Source organism: Balearica regulorum, chromosome 11 (genome assembly GCF_011004875.1).
Source record: "Balearica regulorum gibbericeps isolate bBalReg1 chromosome 11, bBalReg1.pri, whole genome shotgun sequence".
NCBI classification, from domain to species: domain Eukaryota; kingdom Metazoa; phylum Chordata; class Aves; order Gruiformes; family Gruidae; genus Balearica; species Balearica regulorum.
In genome coordinates this window covers 22,780,885-22,795,618 of record NC_046194.1, presented here as the reverse complement: position 1 = coordinate 22,795,618, position 14,734 = coordinate 22,780,885, and the positions used below count along the sequence as shown (strand labels likewise).

The 14,734-nt window shown below is 39.4% G+C and overlaps 1 protein-coding gene across 2 annotated transcripts in view; it reads left to right on the top strand.

Moving 5' to 3' along the window:
• Nucleotides 1-14,734, top strand: part of MTMR8 (myotubularin related protein 8) — a 32,092-nt gene that overhangs the window by 10,172 nt on the left and 7,186 nt on the right. For both annotated transcript variants that reach the window (XM_075763724.1, XM_075763726.1), the window contains 9 exons: nt 1,773-1,930; nt 3,459-3,587; nt 4,579-4,713; nt 6,474-6,606; nt 8,309-8,418; nt 9,526-9,651; nt 11,549-11,598; nt 13,652-13,852; nt 14,272-14,400. In XM_075763724.1, coding sequence (XP_075619839.1) covers nt 1,773-1,930; nt 3,459-3,587; nt 4,579-4,713; nt 6,474-6,606; nt 8,309-8,418; nt 9,526-9,651; nt 11,549-11,598; nt 13,652-13,852; nt 14,272-14,400 — 1,171 coding nt within the window. The remainder of the gene's footprint in view (nt 1-1,772; nt 1,931-3,458; nt 3,588-4,578; nt 4,714-6,473; nt 6,607-8,308; nt 8,419-9,525; nt 9,652-11,548; nt 11,599-13,651; nt 13,853-14,271; nt 14,401-14,734) is intronic.

Sequence of the window (14,734 nt, the reverse complement as noted above, 5' to 3'; positions counted from 1 at the left end):
ACCCTGGCTGCCCTGACTTGGAGTCACTCTTGGGAGTGTAAGCAAAACATCCTCAAAAGCCTGTGGTCTCTTCTGGCTTCAGCTTTTTAGTCAGTCATGGATGAACCGTCAGACTCCTTGTTCTTCTTGCAGGACAGCATTCCATTGGGTTTCCTACCTGGCTTCTGTCTATGGTAGCTTCTGTTTTTTGGGGTGCTCCTTCAGTGAACCAGTATTTGGAGTTCGATGTTATTATAAGGATGCCATTTGTAATTTAATTTTGTAATTATGTCACCAGTGGAAAGGAAGGGAATTGATAGCACAGTCTGCTTCGTGCTGGCCATCATGTAGGACTTGAATAGAAATACTGTAGTAGAAATGTTTTTTGCTGAGTTTGGGGGTTTTTTGATTGGTACTAAGGCTTGTGCCTGTTCCCAGCATCTCCCTTGTGCCCTGAGCTTTGGAGTTAGATTCTTAGTTCTGCAGTTGTAATTCTAATGCTGCATCTGGCAAGTTTCTGGTGTTTTTTTTAAAAGCTGTCACTGTTCTTTTAATTCTGAAAGTTAGAGACTTATGTAGTGTCTTGAAGCGTGGGAGCTGTCACTGCAGGGGATTACATCAGTTCCTTTGTCTTGTGGTTATTTGTGTAATATGCTGTAGCTCTTTCTTTTGTTCTATTTATGGATTTTAACAGTTCTCTTTTGTTGTTTTAAACTTTCTGTACTTATGCTTCCTTCGTGGTTTTTTGGCAGAGCATGTAATTAGTTATGACTTGCACAGGTATGACTGACAGCTGTGGGTTACCTGTCTGGTAACCCAGCTGCTTTATCAGACTCTGACAGGTTTCACTCTGTCTCTGGAGTGCTTGCTGCCTTGGAAATCAGCTGAATGAGTTATTGGTTGGATTTGCATTTTATGAAGAGAGGGAAGGAAATTGGGATGGTAGAGATGGAGGGAGGAAGAAATTATCATTTGTCAGACACAGCCTGAAGCTTTTGTTGGGCTGACAGTAATATCCAAGACATCTATCAAGTTTTCCATGCGGCTCAGAACTCACTGTTGAACAATGAACTTACAGGTGTGCAAGAGCTGTTTTATGAACTCCTCACAGAAAATAGACCTTTTAATATATGTTTTAATTTGTGGATTAATTCTTACGATATCAGTCTTGTCTAACGTGCCTATTGCAGTGAATTCAGTAGGAAATAACTTGTTCAGGAAAAATTACTACTTTGAAGTTGTAACTGATTCTAACAAAATGTTTTAGCGTATCTCCCTGCATGTGGGAACTGAGTATTGGAAATTCCTGAGGATTTCAGTATGAATTGTTAGCACTCGGTACTATCCTGAACAAAAACCTGTAAATGTGAGGTTGAGAAATTTAAATAGCTACGCTCTTCTATGTAGTACTCATTTTTTTATTTTTTTTTAAGGAGTGACAGTTGGTCCAAGTTTGCTTAGATCAGTGAAGTATGCAAAGCAATAAAAGAAAACTTCGTGCTTCTGCTCTTTGAGGAAGCAGAAGCGTAAGGAAAATAGTTATTGTTAAAATATAGCCAACTGTGCAGTACAGTGACATAGCCCTTTGCCTTCATTAGTAAATGATTGCTAAGTCTCCTGCTCTTTCTTGACTGAATAATTTTTTTCAGTCCTTGTATCAGTGTGGAATGCCTGCAGCTCGTTAGCTTGCACAGTGTGCCTATCCAAAAGATGGCCTGCAGGAAGAAGTGTTGACCTCTCCCTGTGTCTTTGTATCTCTAACTAGTTAACTGTTTTTTTTTTTTCCTTCCCAGTGAAACCCGAAGAACTTTATGCTTTCTCTTACAATCCTAAAATGTCTAAAGAGAACCGGGAGATTGGATGGAAGCTGATTGATTTAAAAGTAGATTACCAACGTATGGGAATTCCAAATGACTACTGGGAAATAACAGATGTTAATAAAGACTATGAGGTAACTCTTGCCCAAAGTAGCCATTTAATGCAGTATCTCTCCTTTGTTATTAATGACATACAGCAGTCCTTCTACTGCCGCATAAGCGATGCCTCTGGGGAAGAATGAGCTCAGTTGGTTTTAATCGAAGCAGCATCGTCTTGATGTGAAGTTGCGGATAATGATGCTATGGAAGAACAGAACTGAGCTGCAGAGTCACCTTGGTTTGCTTTGATCCCCCTGGCAAAGCACCAGACACTTGTTTTTCTAGAGGATTGTCAAACCATCTGTTAGGAAAAACCTGAAGTACCCTTAGCTGCTTTTGGTATTTCCAAACCCTGTCCCACCAGGCTGGTGACAGATGTGTAGAAGAGAAATAAATGGCAGCAGTTTGGCTTGATGGGGAATGAGGCAGGGTGGAAAGGGACTAGGTAAGGAAATTAGTAACTGAAAACAGACAATTTTTTTCTTGCTTGGTTGGATCTTCTGCTAAATAAGGACTCTTGGTCATTTCAATCCTAACTGGCTGCTGCTGTTATTTTCTTTTTCTCCCATGTAAGGCCAGGTTATATCTAAACAACATTAATTAAAGCATTTTTCAGGAAACTTATTCAAACTGCTTCATGTTATTTCCCTTTTTATTTCTCCTGATGCTGTGTACAGTCAGACCTTTCTGTCTTTTAGACAAAGCAAACAACTCTGAGGAAGATACCAGTAGATTAAGTCTTGAATCCCTTCTCCCTGCTCTTTTCTTGAATCACTGTCCCGCTGCTTTTCTTTACTTTCTTTACTTTTTTTTTATGCTTTGGGTTGAAGAGGTAGAAGCCTGTGCTGTCAGAAACAACCAGTAATTTTAAATGACTGTATCTTTGGATGCCTGAATTGAGGAGATATGACATGAGAGGTGTTTTTTCCTTTAGCTGATTAGGGCATCTGAATGCGGGCATCTAAAATCATTAATCACTTTGAAGCTTTACTTGCTAGTACATAACTCTCCAGTGCCAATGCTTTATAATTTCCTCACAGTTTCCAGCTTATATTTTAAAATTGTAAAGCCAGACTTGGAGAATAGCTTATCTGTGAAGCATGTACTTGCTTGAGGAAAAGGATAAAGCTGGTCTCTGAGGATGCTACCTGATTGCTGGAAGCTCATTTCAAGTTGAATAAGATTTAGAGGGAACTTATTAAATACAGTTGTACTTAATGTCTCTTTTTGTGAAAATTCAGAAACTTTCATAAAATTTATGGATTTAAAGAACTTCCTTTAATAGGTATTGTGTACTGTGTAGTCCATTTTTTAGGTTCAATTGCAAAACTGTTTCTTTCACGGCACTATTCTATTTTGCTCCTATTCTTGTGTTGCTTTTTTAAATGCATCTTAATGGCTTGAAACTTCAGATGTTGACTATGTTAGGTACGCTGTGGCAAACAATCTCTTCCTGTTGTTTACAAATGCTAGATCCTAAGCTAGAGATTTTTTTTTTTTCATGAATTGTGAATTGCTAAGTAGTAATATGTGGAATTTTTTTTTTTCTTTCTTCCCACTTAGGTTTGCAACACATATCCTCCAGAAATAGTGGTGCCTAGAGCTGCTCATAAGGCAGTGGTGATCGGAAGTTCAAGGTTCAGAAGCAGAGGGCGGATTCCAGTGCTCTCTTACTTATATAAAGAAAACAATGTTAGTTGTTCCTTGTCTGCTATCGTTGTGGGGAGTAAGGGTTCCCCTTCTTGTCCAATCCCCCCTTAATGAAAGGAAAGGATGAGATAATTATTAGAGCATATTGAGAACTGTGCTTCTCTTAAGGGCTTTAATACTGGTTTGCTCTGAGTCACAGAATATGCTAGTTAAGAGAAGCACTTGGGACTCATCCAGAGCTGTGCAAAAAGCACAAACTTTCCATGCTTCCTGTCTGGAAAGTTTTGGGTTTTTTAATCAGCTTTCAGCAATGCCTTGTTAGGTGTTTTTTTCTTAATCTACTGTTTAGCTATATTGAATAATGTTTTAACAAGATGCATGTTAACTCAACTAGATTTTTCTTAGTACTGAAGAGGAGGAACCACCCTGAAATAAATCCCCACTAGCTCAGAATAAGTGAAGTTTTCATTTGTTTTGGGTTTGGTTTTTTTTTCCACTGAAGAGCAGAATGTAAATTTTTAACTTTGCTGTCTCAGCAGTGTTTTAGATGCAGATGTTAGGAAAATGCTGTCACAGTCAAATTGTTGTTTTCCTGAGGAAGCATGCCTTGACCTGGGCAACTCTGGAGTTGCACAGGCAACTATTGAGATTTCCTGAAAGTGTACTCAGCTGAGTATGGAATGGTAACAACTGATAAGCAAAGTTGTGAAAAAGAATGGTTTGGACAATAGAAACCAAGTGGAAAGCATGAGAGATGCTAACATTTGAGATACTGATCATCAGGCAGAGCATAATGGGTTTGGGAACATAGCAATGGAGTTTGCAGCAGGGCTTCCCAGCCTCACTGCTTTCTTCAGATTCCCAAACTTGTAGCTTTGAGAAATATCCAGCAGTATTTCTGTATGTCCCTCTAAGTAGCAGTTTTTCAGTGAAACAGAGAATAGGACGCTTAACTCCAAGAAATTTGTGGTTTTGGGGGGGCGCAGTAGGGGTGATCTGAAAGCAGAAACATGGGAGCCATTGTGTGTTGCAGGCTGCCATATGTCGCTGTAGCCAGCCTCTCTCCGGGTTCAGCGCGCGCTGTCTGGAGGATGAACAAATGCTGCAGGCGATCAGAGAAGCCAACCCTGGGAGCCCCTTCATGTATGTTGTAGACACAAGGCCAAAGGTATCTTCCTGGGGTTTGTGGCTCCTTTCAAAGCTTGTGTCTGAATTCTAATGCTGTTTCCAGTTCATTCTTTCACAACTCTGCCAATGCTTTCTTAGGCTGCACTAGGTTAAAGTGTGTCAGTCCTGAATCGGGAATTCAGTATCAGGCTCCTGGTTCAGTGTCTTACCCTGACGAATGCTTGTGCATAATAAAACTGCAGTGTGAAGTGCCGTTAGGAATGCTTGCACTCCTGGAGTATTCTGGGCTGAGCTTTGAGTTAAGGATGACCTGAAGCAACTGGCAGTCTTGAAGCTGGCTGCGACAGCGAAGCATTTTCCCACAGAGCGCCAGGTCCTTAATACACTGAGTTGGGAAGAAGCCTTAGGATTCAGTTCCACGAGGCTGAAGTGCTTTTATCAGCAGACCTGGGGAGAAGTGGGGCTGTATGGAGTCTGATAACAATTAAGAAAAGCAATTCCTCCATTTTTTTTGCCTTTATAAAAATAACATTAATGTTCTCATGATGTGTAGTTTGGAGTTTAATACAGTTTAGGTCCTCTGGTCCCTAGCCACAATTTAGGGCTAGAATTTCGTTGGCTGAGGCGCTAATGTAACAGGATATTGAAGAAACACGCACAAAATAAAATCTCTAATGATCGTCATCTTGAGGCACTGAATTTAGAAACCAATTCAAATTACTGTCTTGTAAGCATATTGATTGGGAGTGTTGGTATAAGCAAATTGCAACACAAGGATTTTCATAGTACACAATTATTTAAATACAGAGATTTAAAAGTCCTCTGATTATTTGAAAATTGAGCTTTCTGAGAATCTGCTTCACTGTTCAGATATTGCAGTTATTATATAGAAATTACAGAGTTAGTTAATCTATAGCAAGGGCAAGAAGAGAGAAAATCTTTTGGGGAAAAAAGGGAAGGCTTCAGCTGTTGTTCCAAGATGTATTTTGTAGTGTGAGGTTTCCTAGAGGTAACCTGTTCTGTAATTACATCTATGTTTATTGTTCTAAAGATATATATACACCATATCTGACACTTCCTTCTCTCTTCTCTATGGAGGCAAATCATTCCTCTTCCCAAAGTAATATGTGGGCAGTTGAGATGCTCTCTGTTTTGGTCACCGCTAAAGATTTCCTGGTAGTTCTTGAACTGTTTGGGTAACTGTTAGAGCGACTGGCTTCTTTGCTACTTCTTTTCTGCACTTCCAGTTGGTTGCTGTATTCTTTCTGCTCAACTTAAATATTTCTATGTTTCCCTCAGGTGGCTTTATTTCATCTGTGCATGTATGTCTGTGAAAAGCTTTGGAATTCTCTTACTATTTCTATACCACCATGTATGTATGTTACTTGTAAAAATGGCTTTCCTAGTTTTACTTTCGTATGCTTCTGTCTGAATCTTTTTATGTAGCTTCACAGTTAAGGCAGACTCCATGTCTCCTTACTTGTTTTGATGACAGCAGTATTCTGAAATTGGGCATGGTTTTGATACTGCCTACCCTAAGAAATTCTATCCAGGGTCTTAATGAGTCTCTGCATATGACTAATGGACTGGAGACACTGGCATAATTTTAGTGAAACAGCTGGAAGTAATGCCTGGGAGGTGGGGAAGTATGTCTGAGTAACAGCTTTATTCAGTATATTTTCTGGGCGATTTTTAAAAAAGAAGGCCTTGCAAAGCAGACTCATTTATTTCTGCGTATTTTTTTGTTGTAATTTTCTCTCTCTCTTTTCTCTCCTATTCCCATTCCCTTGAATTTGACAGTTAAATGCCATGGCCAACCGAGCTGCTGGGAAGGGTTATGAGAATGAAGATAACTATGATAACATTCGCTTTAAATTTATTGGCATAGAAAACATCCATGTGATGCGGAACAGCTTGCAGAAACTCCTGGAAGGTAGGTATGGTCCATGCAAGTGACCGGTTTTCGTTATGGTTGGCTACTCTTGGACAGAACCTGTTGCTGAACATATAAATCCTACGTGCACAAGTGCATGTGGGCTTGGGTGTTGTGACAGAACCAGATAAGTGAAGTCAGTATCTTTCTTTGCTGTATTGAAGTGGCTGAAAGTATTGATGCTGTGAGTTTTATAGTGGTTCAAAAATAGCAACCAAGACTACCAACATTCCTTGTGTTAATTACATAAAATGTGAATTTCTTAAGCGTGCCAAATTAAAAAGACTAGAGAAATTGTTACATCTTACCATTAAAATAGTCTTGTGGTTACTTTGTGAGCTCTTGAAAGATAGCTAGCATAGGTTGTTGAGGAAATACTTTTCTGGGGTTTGCTGTGTTTAGTTTGGAGTATTTCAGTGTTAAACAGTATTTCTGATCTGAAATAAAATTTTGGCATGATCTTCCAAAGACTTCAGTCTTGTAAGTACATAGTTCTTATTTTTCATTTATTTCTGATTTGTGTAACTGAACTTTTTTTAACACGTTAAAATATTTTAATGTTTTAATACATTAAAATATATTAAAATACAGAGTAGCTCAGGTAATTAAGCTACTCTGAGATTATGACCTTAGGGAAAAATGTGAAGCGAGGCAGAAGAAATACTTACCTGAGCCATTGGAGATTGAGATGAATCAGGCACATATTTTTACTGATATGGAGCAGTTCCATTAAAGGTGGTGGCTTAGCTTGGATCAAACCACCATACTCTGCTAGCTGGTTTCCAGTGCTATTGCTGTCCTTGTGCTGACAAAGGCTGCGGAAAGGGGCAGAGTAGATGCTGCAAATCATTCTGCTTGGTGTACCCATGCTTAGTTTTCTAAAATGTATTACAAGTGCTGTCATTCAAAATATGTGTTTAATATTTTAGTAACCAGTGTAATGGTTGTCTTGCTTCAAAAATAGTTGAATAATTGATGCTACCACTTGCCTGGCCAGGTGGCACTGCGGGCTCCATGGTGACCTTGGAGAATAATGAGGCTATTCACTCGACCAAGAGATTGTCCTGATCACAAGTATAAGTCCTCAATTGCCTGTTCCTGGCAGATTGATTTTGTGGTGGAAGAAGAGGCAAAATAAATACTTGTTTACTCCCATATTCTTCGACAGTGATAAAATCTCTCTCGCTGGTGCTTACAGATTATTGAACTGTATTACTCTTAAGTGTTTTCTATGCTGGGTTTCAGTATCGCATCTGAGTTGCATTCAAGGTTAGACATGTTATTTTTCTCTCTAAATTAGAACTCTCCTTTCTTCAAATCTTTGTGATAGTGACTGCATGTTAGCAGTTGTTAGATGTGTGTGCAGTGATGATTTATAGTGAAGTAACAGATCACTAAACGCTTCCTTTGCTGGAAAAAACTCAGCTGAAAAAACAAGTTACCATTTAAAAAAGGAGGAGGATATTTTCAGATCCTCAAGTTCTCTCATAGCTAAAAATTTCTGGTTTGTGTATTTATAAGTATGCAATCAGTAGTTTCTGTGTCCTTTAGACAGGATATTGCTGCTGACACTTAAAAAGTGTGGAAATACTAGCTTTTAGGATCTACCAAGTGCTGTCGCTGTGAAGAGATAATGAGGAGGTGGGAAAAAGAAAGAAACGTTGTTAATGGAATCAGCTAATTCCTTTGTTTGTGTTCCTAGTGTGTGAAATGAAGTCCCCCTCAATGAGCGATTTCCTCACTGGGCTGGAGAACTCAGGTTGGTTACGGCACATTAAGGCTGTGATGGATGCAGGTGTCTTTCTTGCCAAGGTAAAACTGTACCTCGACCTGCAGGTGAATTAAAAAATACGTACTTGTCTGTTAGGGACTGCTCCAAGGCTGTGAAGTTGTCTCTGGAGAGAAGCGGGGAAACAGTATTCAGGTTGGCCTCAGCTCTGAAAAACAAGCCTGTTGGAGAACATGGAGTGGGTTTCCCAGCTGGCGCTCTCCTAGATGCTTCCTGTGACTAAACCAAATGCCAAGACATTGTCCTGTTCGCTGTATTGCAACAAGCAGTTATCTAGGCTTTATTGGAACTCATTTGAAAGAAATAAAATCACAGGATGTGAATAAATGACCTTTATAAACGCCTCTATGTAACGCGTATTTATTAGGGCAAGCAACTTGTAACCTTGTGCTTATTAGTTATTGAACTGCTTTGCTTTAAATGAGGGATTGTTTAGACCAGTTTATTTTTTCCTGGTTCAACGTGATGTGGGCACTGCTAATTTTGATTATTCAACACAGTCCTCGTTTCTGCAGAGCTTGTGGCTTTGCAGGTCAGGCGAAAGGAGAAAAGTCACTAAGGCACGTGGCTCTTCAGTAATAGGTAAAGGGCACACAGGCAGCACCTGGCAAGAGTAGTGACCTTCTCTAAATGTTGTCTTTTCTCTTAAAATTTTCCCGTGTAGCAAGCAAGAAGCTATTTTGTGTTTCTCTTCTGCCACTGGTACAAAGGGAAGAAGGTGATCCATATGGGAAGAAGTTGGGATGAGCTCTTCTAATTTTTCTTGACAAATTCCTATTCCCTGTATGTTCAGTTATTATTCTTTACTCATCCACCAAATTCTTTCCTTGGAGGAAGAGACTGAGAATTCTTGGCTTTTCAGAAGATTGAGCGTTTTGAGATCAGAGGGTCTGTGTTGCTGACAAGGCATGCCTACAGCATTTTAGCCTAGTTGGGGTTTCCTACAGGTTGATAGGTATTTGCCCAGAAATGGTGCGTTTCCACGGCCCAGATAAGAAATGACAAATTTTCCCCTTGGGTTTTAGGCTAGTCAGGTAAATGCAGATGAAGGGGTAGCATTTAATTACAGTAATCAAAAAAAGCTGCTAGAAAAGCTGCTGAACCTGTTCTGTCTGGTCTCTCCTTCCCAGGCTGTGAAAGATGAAAAAGCTAGTGTGTTAGTCCACTGCTCCGATGGCTGGGATCGCACAGCGCAGGTCTGCTCCCTGGCTAGCCTCCTCTTAGATCCATTCTATAGGACTTTTAAAGGCTTTATGGTAAGAACACGCATGTTGAAATATCAAAAATAAAAAGTGTTTCCTGGATTTGAAATGTAAACAGGCCCTGATTAAATGTTTTAGGCCATTTCCTAGGACAAACAGTAGGTGACCTATATAAAACCAGCTTTGATTCTATGAACAGGCTTTAATTGCTCTGAACAGCATGGGCACAAAACGGCAGCAGTTGATTTACAATTCCCAAATCTTTGTTTCCTTGAATGTCCACGTGAGAGCCACTAATGAGACATTTCGGCAAGAGAGTGAGGAGAGGATGCAACTCTGGCACCAAGCCACAAAAAAGTGGTAAAAAGAAGCTTGTCATTTGAGACTGTTTAGTGATTGCTCTCTTATCTGTTAGGATTTAAAATTGGGTGAACTCGTTCTTGTGCACAGGGCAGCATATAACCTGTACGTCACACAAAATCTGTGCATCATTTAAAATCTTTTTTTAAAAGCCATTACACATTAATTTGGCCATTCCCTTCTTCTACTGTAGGCTTTTTCTTGTTTGAAGCCATCACTGCATAAATATAGTACAGTCTGTGATGTTATCTTTCCATTCATCTCCTTTTGTTAAATACCTGAAAGACAGACTTCTGCTTGTCTCAGAAGAGTTCCTTAAAAGAAACCCTGAAATCAGAACAATGCAAATTTTGCCTCCTCCAGCGTGTTGCACTGCTGGGACTGTTAACCTTGCATTCCATGCTATTATTATTTTTGTTTCTGGATTATACTGCAATCTTTTAACAGTTAAAATGACATCAGAGTGTGAAACATCTGCCTGTGCTCTCAACAATTCTGTATGAACTAAGAAAAATGATTTTGATGAAGAACAGGAGCAGTAATTAAAATGGACAAATGCTTGTCTGTCCTCTGAGCAAATGGTTTATATGCACGAATCCGATGACAGTGGTTATTCCTAAATGAATACAACAGAAGTGTAAAGAACAGAAAAATTTGAAAAGCAGTACAAGTTAAGTTTTTGAAGAACTCTGTGAAATTCTGCCTTCCTTTGTTCTTTAAGTCTCTGGATGATATCAGGAATTGATCTTTAAATGTGATTCAGCAAGGCAAGTGGTAATGGATTCAACTTCAGTCGTTTGGTTCCTTATGAGAGATGTGTTTAAGGAAAATACTGCTTCCTTGTTTTCTTGTATATAGCACAGGCATTCTATTTAAGAGAGTCATATTATAGAATCCCAGACTGGTTTGGGTGGGAAGGGACCTCAAAACCCATCTAGTTCCAACCCCCTGCCCTGGGCAGGGACACCCTCCACTAGCCCAGGTTGCCCAAAGCCCCATCCAACCTGGCCTTGAACGCTGCCAGGGAGCCAGGGGCAGCCACAGCTTCTCTGGGCACCCTGTGCCAGGGCCTCACCACCCTCACAGGGAAGAATTTCTTCCTAATATCTCATCTCAATCTCCCCTCCTTCAGTTTTTCTGATTTCATCCTGGGCTTCTCAATACATGGCTGTATTTCTTATATTGCTATTTGTGTGTTAAACATTTGTTGAATTCCAGTTGCTGATTTATTTTACTGAATATCACAATACTCTTTTCTGAATTAAATAGTGCGTAGTGTAATACTAAGCTGTTAATTCTTTTAGCTCAGTGTGTTTATGTATTATGATTTTAACAACATAGAAGCTCCCTCAAAATAGTCTTAGACTTGTTTGAAAACTGATTCCAACAGTGATGTTGTACTGGTAACTGTGGATAACTCTAATCTATAAATCGCTCTTGCTATTTTCATTGACTTCTGTGGATATACTTGTAACAGTAGGGTCAGCAGGTAGCACTAGTTGTAAGGTTTTGAGTTAAACATCAAAGGCTTCACTTTGCTTTTTCTAAACAAAGTAATGCTCTTTTTTTAACCTCTGTTTTGAAACTGAAGGTCCTAATAGAAAAGGAGTGGATTGCAATGGGCCACAAGTTCTCACACAGGTAAGAAGAGCTTGTTATCTTGGGTTAGTGACTGGGTGAGGGCTTGGCTTTCAAACTAATACAGTGTTTTCTGGTTCGTGTGCTCCCGTGAGAAAATTAAATGAAAATACAAGACAGAGGAGAGAAGGTTTGGAAAATTCTGGAGTTGGTGACATAACAACTCTAGCAGATACTGGCTTTATTTCATCAGTGATTTTTTTTATTACTTTACAAAATCATACAGTCTTGAACAAATCGTTTGTATTCTGAGTGTTTTCCTACCTGTGAAGTCACATTTGTATTACATGAGGAGTGCTAATGTTCTGGCAGGACATGTTAACTCTTCTCCAGTCATCTCCTGGAAGAAAATCTCAGCTAATGTTTTTCAGGACTTTTATCAAGTTCAAAGCATAAACTTCAGCCCCATATAGTGCTAAAAACCAATTTGACCTGCATTCTCTAGGCAGATTAAAACCCCTATCGTTCCTGTAATCGATAGCCTGCATCTAGTAGGGATATTACCTTGAATTACTTCTTGTTATGGTTACCCTATAGAACTGAGATGGTCCAAAAGAATATGGGGAGGGAAGGGACTCATTGAGGCTTTGTTCTTGATGTGAAACTAATTCTCGTTTTTAATAATAAAACAAATCTGTTTCCTTAAACCATATCTGGGGAAAATAAGCAATATGCACACTCTTATACTGGTATATAAGAAGCAGCAGTCAAAGATAAACTGCTGTTTGGTCATTATTGGCCAAATAAATGTTCTGTGGTCATTGTTTCTGCTTCTTTAGGGACTTTCACCTTTCTTGCTTTAAGAGGAAAAAATAATGAAAATACTCTTTATAAAGGATTGTTCCAAATATGAGAACTGGGCAATGGATACAAAAAGTACTTGAGACATGAATTTCAGCATTGACTGAGAGTATAAACTTTTATTCCAGTAGATGAAATCATTCCTCTTGTGGTGGCTGGTGCCGTATCGTTCTGAGGGAAATCAGTCCTTCTGCATGCTGCTGCTTAGGGTATTGCAGTTGGAATTGCAGAACCAGGAACTGGGATGTGATCAGCCAGATCTGTCACAGGAAATCTCAATTCATTTTTCCACTTTAGTTTGGGGATGCTTTGTTCCTTTCTGGGGATTTCCAGGTTATATCCCTTCCTTGCAAAGGAGGATTCTGCCCCAGGTTTTTTCTCTTAAGAAAGAATCGTCATTATAGTACAGTAGAGTATTGGCTACTTTCCAAAAATGCTATCATTCCTTTTCTGGTTGTTTTGGGGAGTTTTCTGTGCAATGGGTTGTAACAAGCACCAATAGATCCCTGGCTAGATTTTTGCAGAACTAGTAAGGTTTTTCAGAACTTCATCTAAAGCTGAAAAACAGTTTTTGATTGTTGCTTGGGGGGTTTCTTTGTTTGAGTATTTTTTTTCTTTCTTTCTTTCTGAGTAATTGCCTACCAGGATTTCATTCTTGATGTCCACGTGGAGCAAAACCGGGTTGTTCTCACTTGCTGCCCATTGTGGCTCTGATTGCACCATAAAATACTTTTGCATCCATAGAAGATCGTAAAGGACACTTCCCCCACACACACACACTGTTTCTTACTGTTCCTGGCAGACAGAATCCCACCAATGACAACTTTTTTCCCCTCAATTAAGGGCTAGCATTAGTTCTTGTATTCAAGCAACAGACATTTCTTTGGAGAATATTGCTTTTTTTCCCTTGTGCTAATATAGCATAGGCTCAAGGATTCCTATTTCACAAATACTTCTTGTGATGCTTCCAGAACACTTATGTAGGCTTTTCCGTTGCTGGCTTTACTTTAGAGAAAGGGACATCGCACAGTTCTCGTCACTCCTACCAGGTACCCTTAGAGAACAAGTAATGCTGAGAGTGGCATGCCGTAATGTATGATTTCCGTAAGATAAACCACGTGGAGTTCTTTCTGACTCCGCAGAATAACTTCTTACTCTAGTAGTGAAGAAAACTTCCCAGTTGTTTAATGGCAAGGGGATTCTTGTTTTGTGGGGTGACACAGGATTTAACCCTGTTCTGTTTGCATCTCTCTAGGTGTAGCCATTTGGATGGTGACCCCAAAGAAGTATCCCCTGTCTTTACTCAGTTTGTTGAATGCGTCTGGCAGCTCATGCAGCAGTTCCCCTGCGCGTTTGAGTTCAGTGAGCGTTTCCTTCTTGAAATCCATGACCATGTCTACTCCTGCCAGTTTGGCAACTTCCTTGGGACCTGTCATAAGGAGCGTGAGGATCTGAAGTGAGTTGGCAGTTTGTAGAGCCAGCAGTCTAGAAGTCATTTTAAATGTCAGAAGAAGGGCAGGTTGTGTTTGGGTTTGTTTTTAATGTAATTCTAGATTAGTTAAGGGTAACATTGTCTTGATAGATGCTTATGTTCTACAGTGTGGGAAAAAAATTACAGATTAATTTTATCCCCAAAGTCAGATGTTTTAATTTGGACCACAGTAGTAACTTGCAGATACCCCTTTTGGACTGGATAGTGTCCATTTTAAAGGATTATATATTCCTCAGTGATGTATTGTGTGTTTATGAAATTAATCAGATACTGCATAAAAATAATTCTTAGCTTCCTTAATCTAATTCTACTCAGAACAGCTAGCATTATTAATCCACTCGATTCTTCTTTTTTAGTGATTAGATGTTATTTGTAATTGACAGAATCTTTGAGAAGACGCATTCTCTGTGGCCTTTCCTCTTACAGAAGAGGCAGGAATTGAGAAATCCGTTGTACAGAGGATATACAGCTTACAAAGAGCTTCAACCGAACACGCTACCCTTCAGTTTCCAGTAAGTTGCTTATTTAAGAAGGGAAGCATTTATTTCATTGTAACAGAGATTGGTAGTTCAGGTTTAATAAAGTAAATTTTCCACCAGTTAGCATGTTTTGTTTTACCTTTCCCTTCCATTCCTCATCCATAAACTGAGAGTAGTAGTGCACAGGTCATTGCTAAATGAGTGCAGGTATTGTAATTTAAAATAATATCTTTTTCTTTGGTGTTGAGGAAGAGGGTGGGGAAAGGCAAGGAAAAGAACAACTTCAGATGTGTGGATAGACCCCCCACACACCCTGACTGCTTGCTCTGTCAAATTTACATGATAGGGTAGGCAATTGTTAAAGTTT